Genomic DNA, 18,040 nt, shown 5'->3' with positions numbered 1-18,040 from the left:
TTAACCTTTCACCTTTGTTTGTGTGTGTGTGTGCACTTGTTTTGTATTCTGAGGACTTGAACAAAAGAATTCCAGGTCCTCGGATGTTATTTCTAAAGAATCACTACGTCCTCAAAAGAATGCTATTGTTAAGGGTTATTGTTAAGGTTAGGGTACATAGATTTGAACAATGGAAAAAACAATTGGGTCCTCGGTCTGAATGTAAAACACAGCTGTGTTTGTGTAAGTGTTGGGCTAGCACTTCACAGTTCAGTAGGCCTATACTATACGGTATACAAATACGCGGAAAACAAAATCAGGTATATATAGTACTGTGCTTACAAGCAGCCCCATGGATAAAACGAATCTATCTCGCTGAAATTTTCTCTGTTATTGCCCGAGATGGGACCACAGTACTTTCCATGCATCATGGACATACCCCTGTGTTATTACAGTAAACATAAGCATGTACCAGGGAACGGCTTCGTTTTTTTTCTCTCCCGGAAGTTGCTATTCAGCCAAGCATAGCAGCTGCCTAGATCCGTGGAAGCTTCCTGCTGGGTATATATACGACCTGCAGGGAGCTGTCATCGAGAACAGCTCCCGTGTACGAAGGAGCTATACGAAAAACGGTAGCCCTACTTTTATGAATGTTGAGAACTTAAGTTATAGCCTTGACTTTATTACTCACATGGCCTTTGCTATAAATGTTCGTCATTCGATCATCGTATGGCTGCACCATCGCATGTACGTGTACGGTGTACCATATTGAGTACAAGAGGCTTATTGTTTTTATTCATTTGGGTTACAGGGGTAAAATTGCTGAAACACGGTATCTCAAGAAGGAAAGCTTGTACTGATCTCATTTGTTGTACTGTATGTATAGTCTTGTAACCATGATATCTCAAAAAGGGAACTTGGTCGGGGCAAAAAAGGGATTAATTGTAAATCGTAGATAAACGATTGTGGTGCACGGGTAAAATTATATATAGTTTCTTTCAGGCCTCGCCCCCGAAAAAGTATAGGTCTATCCTAGCCCCAGCTCCTCCCTCCTGCCCCCCCCCCCCAAGGCAGCAGTCACCTGTGACAGCTCTCTGCAGGAACCAACCTCCAGACAAGGAAAAGAAAGTACAATCTATATATGCAAACCAGATGACATGATGTCTCGATCATTACCGAAATTAAATATTACTGTACAATTTCACTTCCCTCACTGGTGACTGATCGACTTGTATCAAACTGTTTTCACTTCCCAGTTCTCTGCAATTTCATGAAATCCTATATCTGATATCCGAATATTCATTTGCTGAAAAACAAAATGACACGTGATAAAAATCAGCAATAATATTGCCAATGCAAGTTCAAGATAAGACACGAAGCATCAGATGATGTAGCCTTACTCAGACATTATATATATATATATATATATATATATATATATATATATATATATATATATATATATATATATATATATATATATATATATATATATATATATATATATATATATATATATATATATATATATATATCGGTCGGTTTCTGTACAACCAATTATTTTGTGTTGTTTTATATCGCTTCCTATATAGGCTTATGCACTTTCATGAGACAAACATTATGACTTCCTTTGGTAAATAATAATTCTGTCATTAGATATAGAACTTGTTTTGTCTGGAAATGGATTCTTTAACGGGAAGAACGTACAATGTATTTACACTGTAACGCATAGGTTTGGCAATGCCTCATTATAATGTTAGCTTCACGTCACTGTCATATTAATTGGCCTCAGGCTAATGTCGAATAAGTGAGAACTTCACGTGGTAAAGACAAATTCTTCATATAGAACGTGTCACATGATTGGCTGTACATACCGAAGTATATTTGCATGACAAAAGTTGTCACGACGATCTGTCATTGAACTCGTATTCGTACAATGTAGCAGCGACCTATATATATACTGTACACAAATATCCAACGTCTATGGTTGGCCACAGTGGACAAAATTCGGGAATTTATGCCGACATATGTTCGATTTATTGTGGCTGGAATTGTTTTCGGAAGTGAATATATGCAGACATATATTCCTGCTCTCTCATTGGTCGAATATATGTGAGCATTAAATCGAATAAATGTCAGCATTAAATCGAATATATGCTGACAAAAAAATCGAATATATGTTAGCATTAAATCGAATATATGCCAGCATAAAACCGATTTAATGAGGGCATAAAATCGATAATATGTAACCATATAAAAATGCCTCCTAATTGGCTCAGAATTAATGTCTGCATAAAATCTAACTGATGTTAGCATTAAATCGAATATATGTCGGCATAAATTCCCGAATTTTGTCCACTGTGGCCAACCATATACGTCTTGCATAACTAAGTTGTTTAAGATGCTGTAAGGAAATATATCTCGGCTCTTCGCAATGCGTACCGTTAGTGTATCACATATAGACTACACTGAGAAGAGAGGAACGTGAGAGAGGTGATGGGCTTGAGCTGGGCTTTGGGGTGGACATACACCTTCCTCACCTGTTACAAAAGTCTCTCCGCACCCCCTCCCACCCCCCCCCCACAACCCGCATACTAAATGTCGTTCATAATTTTGAAGACCTGTTCAGATGGGGAACTGCAGGTTGCGTAATGTTGATTAGTAATGTCACTCGAAACTCTGAAAATAAAAATCTGTCAATCCACTAAGTGCAATTTTGTGCCTACTGAATGGCCATAGATCTGTGTATAGCAGAATGCAGAGTTACAATAGGCTGCGTTCCTGAGTTATGTAAATTGTGTAACTTAATTATTTATAGTCAGAGATGCTGTCATTTTTGCTTCCTTGCCGAAGACAAAATTTAATCCATGTTGTTAATGGCATTTCTGTATGTGCGTGTCTGTGCAGCTTGCATGTGTGTGATGTCTTCATTTGAACACGGTAACTCAAAAAGTACATGGTGGATAGACTTCATATTCGGTGCGTAAAGACCCTTCTGAAGTAGTGGAGTTCAAAAGTGATTTCAGGTCAACAGAGGTCAAAGTGTAAAAACTTTGTAAACACGATGGATGAACCTTTCATGAAATATATTGTTTTCTTGTTGGGAGGTCAAAGGTTCTTCGAGGCAGAACCCGTTGAGACTGCTCTGCATGTGAAGTTTGATAGTAGATGTCCGCACATGATAAGGCCAGGGAGTTGTTATGGAACATAACAACTCCCTGATAAGACGTTACATTAGGCATCGCTGAGTCTGTTCATTTAGTGGTGAAATTTACTTCATCAATCATCATTAACAGGATGTAGGGAAAACACCTTCAACGGAGAAGAAGGAAACTGATAGAATGTCGCTGTTATTTTTATCAGCTAAATTAAACTTATACGGTCAGTCGTTGTTAAACCGATATCATTAAGATGAAGTCACCATCCCACTTAAAGATTCAAAGTGTTGTTGCTATGGCTGTGGGATCTATACATGGGAATGGTAAGTGCCCGGATGGAGAAGGAGAAAACTGTATGTACACAGAGTATGTGTGTGTGTGTGATATAGGGAGTGTTAGCTCAAAGTGGTTAACGCCGGTGCCTTTCAATCGTATGGTCCCGAGTTCGAGTCACTCCAAGATTAATGTATTTCGTCCAGTTACAGAGTTGTTGACAATTGACAATTCATAATCATGCCCGTTAAAATATGAATCTAAGAGACTGAGTTCGGTCAGCTTGCGGCTTTGATAAGCCATTGATGGCTTCTTCGCGAGTTCCTGCTTGCAGGAGGATCTAAAATACATACATACAATACAAACATAAACACAAATCACGATGTATATGGAAGGCATTTGATAGCAAAAATCTGGGTACTTTCGAAACCCCACTTTAATCTCATGATGTCGTAGACTACCTGGAGGCTGGTATGTACAGTTAAAAGCTTAGAAACATGATACTGTTATGTATATTTTAAGATGTGTGAGGTACTTTGTTTTTGTTTCTCAAATACACGTTATACATTACCAGCTAACGCAGGGTTGTCCAACCTTTTGCAGAGGAGGGCCACATGGAATGATTATGATGAAGGAGGGGGCCGTTTGAACCCTACGCTCGATTTTTCGATTTTTTGCCCGAAGCCCAAGGCAACAAAATGTGAGCACTGCGCGCGGAGAGCACTGATTTAATTTCCTTCCTGATAAAACAGATGAATAAAGTTAAGCCGCACCCCCCCCCTCCCCCCTCCGCTGAGAGAGTGTCACACAAACTGACCTGTATGCAGTTTTTTGGACCCAGAAGGTTCGAATGATTGATTATATAGCTTCAAATTGTTATCAATAAAACTGCTCACTAAAATTGCGCACCGTAGAGCATCTTTGGCGGGCCGGACGCATCTCTGCGGCGGGCCGGACTGTGGCCCGCGGGCCGTAGGTTGGACAACCCTGAGCTAACGGATCAAAGCTGGAGATCAAGTAACGTTCCCAGATATGTTCATTATAATTTAAAGAGGAGGTTGTTACCAAATCGCTATAAGTATATATCATTCTGTCAACAGAAGCTCTTTTGTAAGGTGGTAACATGGGAAGGGGGGGGGGTATATCAATAAATATAAAAACATATCCCCGGTTTGAGTCACTTCAAGATTAATGTATATCGTCCAGTTACAGAGTTGTTGACAATTGACAATTCATAATCATGGACGTTAACTATGAATGTAAGAGGCTGACTTCGGTCAGCTTACGGCTTTGATAAGCCAATGAGGCTTCTTCGCGAGTTCCTTAAGGTCCTTGCAGGAGGATCTTAAATACATACATCAGGGGCGTCGGAGACGGTACTCACGGCGCAAAAAAAAAAAAAAAGAAAATTTTTTCTCCACTACGCTACGCGTCAACCATGGTGGCGAGTAGCGTTGTTTGACCTACCAAACGTCCCCCCGATAATTATGATAGATGGCCACACTCTGATCTGCCGTACCAATCCCAAATAGCTTCCGACGCCCCTGCACATACATACATACATATATAAAGCAGACTAGTAAAAGTAAAGAAAATAAGCAAATCATTTCTCAGATTGGAAGAGTAAACAGAAGATAGACAACAGTAAAACTATTGTCAGCCAGAGGGAGGGTGAAGGGGGGGATGACTTTCACTGGGAGGCTGTTTCAGCCCTGGCAATACCACCCTCAGAAGTACCAATCCTTAAAAAAGAAACATTTTCCTTGCCGGTGGCTGGGCTTTATCCCGGAAGTAAACTTTACTTCCGGAGTTTGACTAATGCACAAGTTCTCTAGCCACTGGGTTCCTAAACTAGGACCCCCTCCCTCCCTCTGTCAGAACCAAAGCCTCATCCCAGCAACTCAAAAGTCGAGCTTGCAAACTCAACTGCTTAACGCCTATATCGCCTCCGTGTTGTTTCATACAATTACTGCTACAAGCTCTGATACCGTATAGCACGACCATACTTCCATTCACGACCTCTCTTACAGGATTTACGGTTCGATTACCGGTTTGAAATTACTTTCTTTCTCAGAAGGTATACTCTTCAGTTCATATTTTGACAACTAAATTGTTTTGAGAAGACTCGAGTTTTTCCATTCTTTCACTTTTACTATTTTATTTTCTCTCGTAAGCCGCCCCTCCCCCCCCCTTCCAGCCAGGTACGCCATTACTCTTCAAATGAGTCATAACAGATCTCACGACAGGAAATACAAACAGGATTGTGTAAAGAGGTTGCAGTAGGGGGTGGGTGGGGGGAAAGGGGGCAGAAGGTGGACGGTTTTGCAAATTCTATGATATGATAGTATATATAAACTAAGTTTTGATTCCTTGCCGAATGCAGAAGGAATCTATGCGATGTTGATGGCGTGTGTGTGAGCGTGCATGTGTGTGTGCGTCTCTGTGTGTGTGTGTATTTGACACTTGCTCTAACTGGGGTACATTTATATTTGGTATGTAGGTTCCCCTTAGGTAGAACTGGTTTAGAATTGTTGTTGTATTGGTCACAGATTACACTTTGGAAATTTTAAACATGAAATCGGAAGATGCGCAGTGTCATCAGATGTCATATTGACATATGACTTTCTTATATGATGAGTACAAGAGCCCAGTAATTCTTGGTGAAGGTCAAATGTCATTTGAGGTCAGCAAGGGGGAAAGTGTAAAAACCGTAAAAGCCCTGTTATGTAGTTGGATAATTTTGCTTTTCATGAGAGACTTCTAATTTGCTTCAAGTCAATGTTGGTTTAAAGTGTGGGAAAGACCCGCGCAAAAAAAAAAAACGTCTAATGCCGGTAATCTGACCTAGTTTCGAATGAGGTAGGTGTAACAGAAATGTTAGACACCACCATCGATCCGAGAAAATACACACACAGCTTGCTACCGTTGGTAATTAGACACTTTATGTACAGTCAGTACATACAACTGCGGTCAATACCCACAGTGTACAAACGATACAGCGATGGACATCTCAGGTCCAGCTAAAGATTTCATTACTGTCTGTGTTATGATATCTAGTTTCATAATTGAAGTTTTTTTTTCGGATAGAGTAGACTGCCTCTCGCAGTAAAAACAACGTTAACCTAACTTCGTCAGATTAAAAAACTCTATAAAGTGACTTGTTGTGTCTGAAACTGTTTAGGCACAATATTCATTACTTTTGCAGGTTCCAGTTACATTTATGCATAATAACATGGTATTAAGTTTATGTACATTTCAGTGTCTAATGTGGGGGAGGGGGGAGGTGTGGAGAATTAGTCAAATGTGTTTTTCAATTCTGCAACTACTACATCTGAATCAATAATTAATTTTCGTATTGCTGAGTTATCCGCTTTTCGTTTGTCTGTATTATTATGTTCTAATTATTTTGTTTTGATAACTGCTGACAAGTCTGTTGTTATTTTATGAACTGCAAATTGTATCAAATGATTGCTGCTTTAGTCGCCTTGGTAACTGGTGTTTACACAATAGTCAACATTATTTGCCTTATGTATGTATGTATGTAATATGTATTTAGATCCTCCTGCAAAGCAGGAACTCGCGAAGAAGCCTCCTTGGCTTATCAAAGCCGTAAGCTGACTGAAGTCAGTCTCTTAGATTCATATTTTAACGTCCATGATTATGAATTGTCAATTGTCAACAACTCTGTAACTGGACGACATACATGAATCTTGAAGTGACTCGAACCGGGGACCTTATGATTGGGACCATATTGCCACATCACATAGTAACAGTTACAATTTTGATCACGAGATACCTAAACCAGGTTAAAAGTTCCTGTATCATGTTGTAACACTATACATAGCACGGGAGTGTATAATGCTTAAGTATAGTTCATTGCTTTGTCTATAGAGAGTAAACCTATATTTCTAGTGCGTGGAACGACTAAATTATCAAACCTACTCTAGTAATCCTGGGAATAAATTAAAGATCATAACACATTTAGTTAGCCCTGATTTTCGTAGTTGACAAAATTTACTGGTATAATGTTATATATTTACAAGTATGCCAGAGCCATAAATGACATATTTTAACGGGCTACCGGACACCTAGGAACAACATTGTCCTGATCACTCTAATATGCACGAGAAATCATGAAAATATCTGCAACTCCCATCAAAATCCATCAAAAATTGACCATTTTACAAGTCTTTTCTTCATTCTAGTTTCATTTATGAATAAACATTAGCTAGTTATGCACATAGATGATGTAAAGGGAGTGACATGGCTGTATTTTCTCTTGTGTTATTCCTTTGTTTTAACAACTTTCGTTTCAAGGACACTAAACACAGGTTTGTGGCATAAGGCGATTTTCTCTAAAATATTTGATCGTCTTCTTTGAGAATAGGAACATCACATTATTCAAATGATATGAGTGTATTATGCATGATAACTTATGCTTAAATAAGACATTCTGATGAGCGCAATACTCTACATCATTTGAAGCGCAGCACTCTACATACAGCGCAACACATTACATCAAATATTTAATGAGTTTCCCCAGATTTTTGTGTTATAATTGTCTACAATAAAACAAATTTCATTTTGTGAATGCAGACGAATGCAGACACACACACCGTATGCAACCTTTCGCATTTGGTTACCCGAATTTTACATACTATACTATTAGCAAACACAGTTTTTCACAAAACCATAAATCACATCATCTGTGTAGGTATAAAATTATACTTTTCCCCCCAAATTTGCTAAATTTTGTCTTCATTATTTGTATTACACACAAACTGTATGTTAGACAAGGAAGTACTATACACATTGAAATGGGAATATATATTGTATATTATCGAAAATTTGACAGACAATCACTTCATAATCGTGCTTCAAAAACATTACACACATCGCCGGAAGTGACGTGTGTTGCGGAGGTGGATTTATGACAGAAGTAGGCGTCTGTTTCGAAGAAGCAGGTAAAGTTGCTAAATTGTCTAATGACGGAAGTCGCTTGCTAACCAGAAGCTTTTGTCAAAGCGCTCAACTTCCGAGATGTGATGACGTCACATCGTAGCTTGTGAACACGTACGTGGAACATGAATAATAACTACTGTTATTAGTTCCCATATTAGGCAGGTTCAAAACCCAACAAATAACAAAAACAAACAAATCACTGAATTATTGACAAGTCGACAATGTGACATGAGCAACATCTAATCATTCCGAGTTTTGAATATTTAATAAAGGGAATTGATAAATTAACGAAGAGCCTTGACCTGTCGTGTACAGTAAAGGCTATACAACCGATACGTTGTTTCAGGTTTTACAGTGTGATACAAATTGGCCATGAACTTTGCAAGCCGTATGAAGAGTTGATTATTGTGGCAATCATTTATTTATATGTTCGACCCTGAAAGTAACCATGGACGTTGATTTACACCCCAAAAGTTCAGTTTTGTGTAACTTGGCATAGTGACTGTATCATGTATAGTGAGTGTACTACAAATCAACCTGGAACGTGTGTGAACTTGTGAAGCCATGTGGTATTAATCATAATATGATTAATACCACATATACTATATTATAGTCAGTACCCGTATTAATGTATTTGTATATTACCGTGAACTCGGGGTACAAACATGAAATAAATCGCAGTAATGGTTAAATAGAAGCTTTAACATAGCTGCCATGGGCAATGATTTACAGTTTAATATTGATGATTTATCGAACTCTATCCCCCCCCCCCACCGGCACGATCCACACCCCTCGGGCTAATACCGCCCATCCGCAACAACACCCTACACCGTTCCATCCCGTCCCATCCCGTCCCATCCCACCATGTCCCTCCCATCCCACTTCTTACCCACTTCAAGGTGGCATATTTTTCTGTCACATAAAATAATATACGAAATCGCAAGCGCTATAGTTCATTTTATGACTTCAGGAGTTGTGAAAGAAAAATTAACTCTTTTCATTTCCCGCTCGTCAGTAGCAGTTCGAGAAAATCCAAAGTGTCACGTACGCAATAATTTTGTTATATAATGGATTTTGATAATAGGACTATTACCATATGTCAATAAGCAAAGAAGAAAGAAAGAAGGAAATGGCTAAAAATAAAATAAAACAAGCTGTTTAAGTGCTAACTTATTTCCCTGTAGAGTTTTTTGCACTCTCGCTCTCAATATAGATAGATGAATATCGTGCACTTAAAAGGGGAGTCTAAAAAAAAAATCCCATTATGGGTCATTTAAAAAGTGACCTCACCGGAAACAAGCTGATAGTAGGGAAACTCTCTCTTGTGGGATTATGAAATTACGGCCTTGTTTTGAAACATGGAAATGCTTTACCGCTTAATAATTTCATACTTGAGATCTCTATCTTCTCGAAAATATACGATCATATTATTAGCAACAGCCCGTAGCTAGCATTCTCTATCCATAATCCCCTGACATCCGGACTTTCATTTCGACAATTGAGATTGGAAATATCGCATTGTTATAGTCTTTCCATACTTTTCGGCTCATTCCCTTAATCATCATTTCATTTATTACTGTTGTTACATAGTTTGTAGACTTTTATACGGTTCTGTATATAGAAACTGACTATATGAAACTGCCCACTGCTAATACTGCATGTGCTAAGTTACTTATATATGGTACTATAATGTGCTAAATTATTTGTGGAACGCCAAAAAAACTTGTACAATAAATAAATGTAAATGAGATTCTTGAAGATATTTCATATGCTGTGCAACTAAATATAATTCTTTTGTATTTTCATGCATACTGCATAGGCCTGTATGTATATAGCCACTGACTGTATGAACTCCGGCTAACGTAAGCGTATAGGTACAGGGTGGTGTTGTTTACGACGAGAAAGACGTTTTACGCATCCACCCAGTTGGGACAATCTTTTTTATATAATGTATTGTCATGTCCCGCTTTCAGAGCACTCGTATATTGTTAGTACCAGCAGTATGAATATCATGTTTCTATCAGATGAAGGTTAATAACTGTTTGTACTGTCAATACCAGTGCTTTGAAGCATGATGTTGGAGTGCAGTTTAGAGAGAGTTATAAGCATCAGGAAATTGACCCAACTGCATGGCTAACGCATCAGCCGATCAATTCACTATGCGACGGTGATAAAATTCCAAACATACTTTGTATTTGATGAGCCGTTATTGTGTTTCGTATAGCCTCGCGAATTAATCAAACTTGATCAAAATACGCTGACTTTTTGACGTTAACCATTTCTATTACAAGATTCTTTTAATGAACATCCTACACATATCATGCCATTGCAACGACGTATTTGTTCACGTATGTCGATGTGTCTACACACTATGGACACACGTTTAATGTATAGGCATAAGACGTTCATAAAAGGCTTATGCGTTTAAAGAGTATCACATTTATTTACCATTTGGCGTTCCATATATGTTATATCCGTTCAACAAGCAGCGATTTGTTTACCTACATGTATACATAAGCGGCGGGCCTATAGACCTATTGGGTCAATTCTGTCATCTTTGTAGTAGCTGTCTTAGCTTTCACCGTATTGCATGTATAGGCCTAGCTGTATATAGTCAGTCGTAAGATCCACCAAAGACATTTCCTGTTATGCCGAGCTACTTCAATATTCTAGTTATTTGGGTTGTTTTGGCAGTATTAGTCGTATCAATTAAGACGATATCATCGATTATTTCCTATGAAGTATACATATTCACATCCTGGTGGTATATGGTTCCCAATGTTGTGGGTATGATGTGGTTGACCCCGTACACCGATTCCGTGAAAGTCAATGTGTCTGCCTACGTAGTACGGATTTCAATACGTTCAGGAAGTTCTATCATGTGGTTTAATATGCTTATATATGCAAGCATGTCTGACAAACATCCCACACATACAGAAATAAACAATCCACTTAGCAACTCAGTACTAAAACAAAACAAAACTTTTGTGACTATAGAGATATGCATGTAGGCTAATCTGATAGACTTTTTAATTCAAAGCATTTCTTCCTGGTGAAAGCCGTTAAAAAGAATTGTCTGGTATACCCTTAGAAGTTACCTTAAAAAACGATAAACAATTTTCCAAAATGTTTTCAAAGTATGAGAACGCTAATATTGCGTTTGACAGAGATACGAATATACTTTGAACAGTAGCGAACGTGACGTCATCTGGGCAATACAGATTGCGACATAACCCAAGCTGCATCCAGTTCATATACAGTAGTAAAAAAAAACGCGTTTGAATACAGATTAATTAATTTCTTTAATTTTCGGTGAAATTTCTTATAAATTAGATATGTTTAAAAAAAAAAATCGCAGGAGACCACTATCAGTAGCTACCGAAATAATTATTCCCAAATAGCGGAGTATGAGATATAACACCGGTTGAATGATGGCCTGAGTGGCCGTCGGCGGCGAAGCGTGCTAAATTATTTAGACACCATTGTTACCTTGTTGCAACAAGTTCCTTTGTATAACTTACTTTTGGTTAGCTCCAATAGAAGTCAGAAGGCAACGCCCCTCCATATATATATATATATATATATATATATATATATATATATATATATATATATATATATATATATATATATATATATATATATATGCTCCATTTCACTTTTCGCTATTTGCTTTTATCATTTTCGAGTATCCAAGTTTGTCTTTCACTTTTAATGAATACACATGCATTATATCAAGGTGATTTCCCACTCAAATCCGCAAAGCCAACTAAAAATACTGCCCAGACAAGCTTTCTGACACGGAACTAAAGGTTATCGTTGTACAAGCACAATATTTATTTACAATTTGACCAAAAATCAGTGTCGATTGACAATATAAGATGCAACATTAATGCACTGCAATGTCCACCACATGTATAGGCAAACGCTTCGGTTACCAATGATCGAACCTTCACCACTATACCTCCCCGAACCCCCCCCCCCCCCCCAACCGCAACCCGTCTGAGCGACGCCAAGGTTATACATGTTTATAGGTCTAAATGTAAAAACACTGACATCTTGAACTACTTGAAGTACCTATAGCTATCTTAGTGGAACTATTAGTAACATGTTAAAGTTCACACACTGACAATACATGTATGTGCAGCTATACTGGGTTTCAACAGGGTGTTAAAGTAGCAATTTCCTGGTTGAAGTAAACATTCCTGTTGCATACAGCTTTGTTTATAATTAGTGATAATAAGCGCTCGATACTTTTGGAATCTGTCATTGCAATGAAAGGAAGACAAGCAATTCAAACTAGACACTCCGAAAGTCTTGTTTCCGGTGGTTGACGAATATTACGTAATCATGCAAAAGTCAACACTAACTCTTGTGCCCATAGGCAGTCAGATAAAAGTTCTTAAGTTACCAAGAATATGCGGGCGGGCGTTTTGTAATGTGACCCTTTTGTTTACCAAAGGAGATATATGAGGCCATCAACTTTGTGGACGAGACAAAAGGTTGTCAAAAAAGAGGCATACCTATGTGTAAAGATCTCATGCATATAGGCCCATATGGGCTTACATTACATTTTTATCTCAATACATTACATGTATAGAGATATTGTAACAGTAAGTGGGACTCTCTCTTCTCTTAAAAAAATTTCAGCGTCTTCATACAAAGCTATTTTTCTCTGGAATTTCCAGAGCAAGAATATATCATATAGACCAACAAAAGTTACTATTTTTTATTCGAGAATTTTATCTCATTCTATGACTTTTTCACCGATTTATGTCCAAATCGGGCCAAATATATTATATTTTTTATTAACATTTTAAACTTCCATTTGTTTTTACAGGTAGGTATGAATAAAAATTTTACTAGCGGTAAATGACATTTTATGGCTTTTATTTGCTTAATTTGATGTTTAAATGATTTTTCTTTCTTAAAACAACACTGAGCTGCCGCCCCTACTTTTAGTAAAAAGGTCCGTTTTTGATGATTAAGCCCCGACTCCAAGTCTGGTTTATAGCAGATTGGCTATGACTCATGGACAGCTACATGTTAGATATACGAAAATGGCTACACTCGCGACCAATTTTCTGTACTGTAGTTAGGTAGGCAAGGTGTTGTGTATTGCATGCTAAATGCATATACACATTGTGTACTTTTGAATTTTGCGTAGTTCATTTAATTAATATTAGGCCTTCGTTTTTGTAACATACATTTAAGGATAGTACTGGGGTTCAGGTAGCTTTTCAGAGCAAGGGCCATGATAAGTTTGTTTGATTGCCCTTCATGTATTTTTGTATAATTACGTTTACACATCGTTTCTTTCGAACCTGTGATGTTTGACATAAAATGTACAAAGAATTAAAATAAAATAACAAAATGGAGAGGAACTGAGGTGGCTATTTGGGGAGGAGGAGGCCACCCATCACTTTCAAATAAAAACTTGTAATCTTCTTTTACATTATTTTTTCCAAGTCATAAATCCATGAAATCTTCATGTCAGAAAAATTGAGATGGAAAAACGTGGGTTGTTTTGATACTTGGAAGTGGACACAGTTTTGATGGTAGTCACCACTACAGTCTACAGTAACATACAGTAGGTCAATAGGCCTAGCTCTCAAGGCGGGCGTCAAGAATATGGTCGAGTTCGCCTCTTCTAATTTGGCCGTTGTCAATGACATCAAACTATATGACCAAAAAGTCCAACAGAGTCTGACCCAAGATGAAGGATACCACATAAAAAAACAAGTTCTTAGGTATTCTATGACATTACTAAACCTTGCAACGTCGTTCTTTCGACAAACAGGCAATGAGCGCTAAAGGCAACACTAGCAGGATAAAGTGTAACCTGCAGAGACTATTCGTGGCAAAGTAGCTTAAATGCAAGTTATATATATTTGTTGTACCATGATTGATATTGATAATTGTAGAGACAGAGCAAAGATTTGAAATTAGGAATCAAAATTAAAACTTCCAGTATTGAGATACTGCGTCATTGATGGTCTTGTTCAAAATTATATTCATTTAGAAATTTGTAAGCTATGTATATTAAACCGATACCGTATACAACATAATTGTATCAGAATAATTTCCAGGAAATTGAAACCAAGAGAGGAAAGAGGAAGAAAATTTCAACAGAAAAAATTGAAATAGCATCATGACTTTGCCCAAATAAGGTACAAATAGTGTATCTGTGGGTGTTTATGCGTGTGCGTGTATATGTCGTGTGTGTGTGTGTGTGCTTTAGTAGGAAATAAATCAGAAATATTCAGTTAATATTGTGCAAAACTGAAGACCCACTCCAGCTCAGAGGAAGAAAAAAGCAGGAAACATTCAAATGGTATTCCCTTCCTTATACCTCATTGTCCAGCCCCACCCAGCCCCACCCAGCCCCACCCAGCCCCACTCAGCCCCACCCAGCCCTACCTCTATAAAAAACAAAACAAAGGGCAGCAACGCTGCAAAAGCTCGGCAAAGCGTCTATATATTTGAGACATTTGTTTTGATTGGCAATATTTCTGAGCAGTTTATCCATTTTGTTTGTGCGAAAAATATAAGACATAGGCGAGTATAACGGTGTCATTTCCTATCCTCTCATCCTCTTTTCCCATCGCCTTGTATGCACCTCCTTTGCAGACATAGTTTGTTACAATGTTAGAAATGTGTAAACATTTGTTTTGAGAAGAAAAAAAGACAAATAATAGAAGAAAAAAAAGGGGTAAATTTGAAAAGTCAAAAGGCTGTAATTACCGCTAAGTTGTGTTCTTGAATACTTAAAATGAAGAGCTGAGTGTGTAGTATCTGTAAACCAGAATGTGAAACTGTATTGATGTTTGATGGATGACTTTATCGTAACAGTGTATATAAGCCAATGCTATCCTTGAAATATATCATGATAAAATTGACCGATTCTAACGGGTGTTAGCCCTAATTACTGTAGGGTGTATATATACGAATCGCCTCTTGTTAGTGCCCGGAAAAAAAATCCGATATTGCCGTTTTCCGGGAAATTTCCTTCAAAGTGGAAACACTGCCACCAATTTAGTTTATGTAGTAGATCATTGTGCTTACATATTACTATAAGATAAACTATGCCATATTGCCAAAACAAAGAACCCGACAGTATAAGCACGTCGTATTATTCTTTCATGCTGTAATATGAACAAAAACGTTAAAAGAGTATCCCTCTGCTAAAATGTTGTGGATATCACGTTTGAATTGTGCTGACCCTATAAATTGCTAACGGAAATTGCACCCATACAGTAATAAATAGAACGACCTGCAAATTGTTTTCAATCGACGAACAACAGAGAAATGTTAAATATAGCAGTAATCGGAATCGGCTCCAACAGTATAGATCATATTCACATGTCTCCTGAAATTGTATGAGCATGCGTTTCATTTGCTTCTCATATCATAATCAAACAGTAAAATTTGTCAGTCTCTTCAGGCGAATTCCGTCTTTCCAACAAAAGCCCTATCACCCGAACGTACAGTAATACTCTGCGTATAATCCTCCCCACTGGCAGTTGCCATTGCCTCTGTCTTGGGGGTGGGGTGGGGTGGGTTGGGGAGTGTTATTACAAGAGGGAGTGAGCGATACGTTAAAGGAATTGTCTGGTGGAAGATTTTGATACATTGTCTTTGTAGTTATTATTTTTCTCTTTCTAACCATGTAAAAATTGTCCCCATTCGACGTTTCCTTCTTGTAGAAATCTGGTTTTCAAATTCACCAGTTTCTCACCAAAAGTACCGTTTGTTCGAACGCTTCAATATGGTGATTGACGTAGTGGTTGCAGATAGGCAAAACAGGCGACTTGAAGTTAGCACTCCCAATTCCGCAGCAAACAAACTCACGTGTAAGCACATTGGATTGCCTCGTATATATAACGACTCGCGAACGTATATATTACGATGCTCAGTTGGTGTACTTGTATAGCGTTACACATAGTACACTCACACTCAAACCACAGTTCATTAACTGTTCTTCGAAATCGCTGAAATAGAATTCACGGATCAAATTAACAGTAAAAGGAAACTTGTAAAGTATTCGTTAAACCGAAAGATGAAACTTGGCGCCGAATCGATGTCATCGCAGAACTGTCCGATTGTAAACGTTAGGGTAGCCTATACACGCGAACATTCTTCGCGCTGGAGCTGGATACCGCGATGTGTAAACAACGAAGAGCCTGCTGTTAAAACTTATCTTGTGTTTCACAAAGACCACGAAACCACCGATCTACTACATATATTGCGGCTTAAGGAGTTTTTTAAATCATATCTAATTTATAAGAAATTTCACCGGAAATTATTGAAGAAATTGATCGAATCGTTGTCAGAGCAGAATGTAGCAATGAGAAGCTTAGGCTTCGCAGAACTGTCCGATTGTCAACGTTTGAGTATAGCCTACATGCGAACATTTTTCGCGTTGGAGCTGGATAGCGCGATGTATAGCCTGAACAACTCGGAGTCTGCTGTTAAAATTTACCTTGTGTTACACAAAGACCACGGAACCACCGATCAAGTACATGGCGGCTTAAGGAGTTTTTGAAAACATATCTAATTTTAAAGAAATTTCACCGGAAATTAAGGAAGAAATTTATCTGTATACAAACGCTGTTTTTGTTGTGATTACCGTATAGGTACTGTGCGGAGGGTGGGTTATGACGCAATCTGCTATGGCAGAGCTGACGTCACGTATTGTACTGTTCAAATCATATTTGAAATGTCTATCCATAACGATTAAAAAATCGTTTCTCTGTCAAACGCAACATTAGCGTTCTCATACTTTGACAACATGTTTGGAAAATTATTTACTATTTTTTAAGCTAACTTCTTTGGGCCACCAGACAATCCTTTTAAAGAGCAGCGGTAAGCTCTCATCGTATAGAAAGGGTTGAGTAAATGGATCGGAATTCTCATAACAGATTCGATCGAGTCTAAATCAACAGTATAGATACGGTAGATACCTACTATATCACTAGGAAATACTAAGAAAAAGTCGCCCAGGAAAGAACCTGGGCACGAAAACCAAACTACCAAACGACTGATCCGCTCGTAGCCCCAGTCCCCTTGCATCGGGACTGTGATTGTGTGATCATCGTCGGGTGCATCACCATTCCCCTCGAAAGGGAACAGATACTACACATGATCTTAGCCAAAAGGCCGAGAAGCGATATATCACTAGGAAATACGAGATACATACAAGTGTGGCTGTTTACCATTACTTCATGGATATTATATTGCTGCCTTATATACGTATATACGTATATATTGACCTTTCACCTCCTTTGATGACAGTTGTTACAGTTGGCATCTTACATCCATTAATTAATACACTGTATACATATAGTATATGATATCCTACCTGTGTTTGAAGGATTGGGCCATACTATTTATTTGGTATACATATAATGGTCACATTCACCAAGCACATACCGACCAAGTTTGAAGCCCAACAGCCTTATACACGAAGTCACGAACAAACAAGTTTGACCATCGACCTCCTTTGATCACGTGACCTTTGGCATATATATATATATATATATATATATATATATATATATATGTATGTATATATATATATTTATATATTTATGTATATATACCCTGTATATGGTACCCTCGAACTATTCTTTATTCCGAGCTATTCTTTATTTTTCATTCATACAGGC

General features: G+C 37.9%; 1 protein-coding gene and 1 pseudogene across 1 annotated transcript in view; one reads left to right on the top strand and one right to left on the bottom strand.

The window, feature by feature from the left end:
* Positions 1-18,040, top strand: part of LOC139958479 (integrin alpha-8-like) — a 50,790-nt gene that overhangs the window by 873 nt on the left and 31,877 nt on the right. Inside the window, exon 2 of the mRNA XM_071955570.1 lies at positions 18,039-18,040. This exon is cut by the window's right edge and continues 132 nt beyond it. Within this exon, the coding sequence (XP_071811671.1) occupies positions 18,039-18,040 (2 nt within the window). The remainder of the gene's footprint in view (positions 1-18,038) is intronic.
* LOC139959223 (U2 spliceosomal RNA) lies at positions 17,455-17,543 on the bottom strand (annotated as a pseudogene).

The sequence above is a fragment of the Apostichopus japonicus genome, chromosome 18 (assembly GCF_037975245.1).
Source record: "Apostichopus japonicus isolate 1M-3 chromosome 18, ASM3797524v1, whole genome shotgun sequence".
NCBI lineage: Eukaryota > Metazoa > Echinodermata > Holothuroidea > Aspidochirotida > Stichopodidae > Apostichopus > Apostichopus japonicus.
This window is presented reverse-complemented; position numbering and strand designations above follow the sequence as displayed.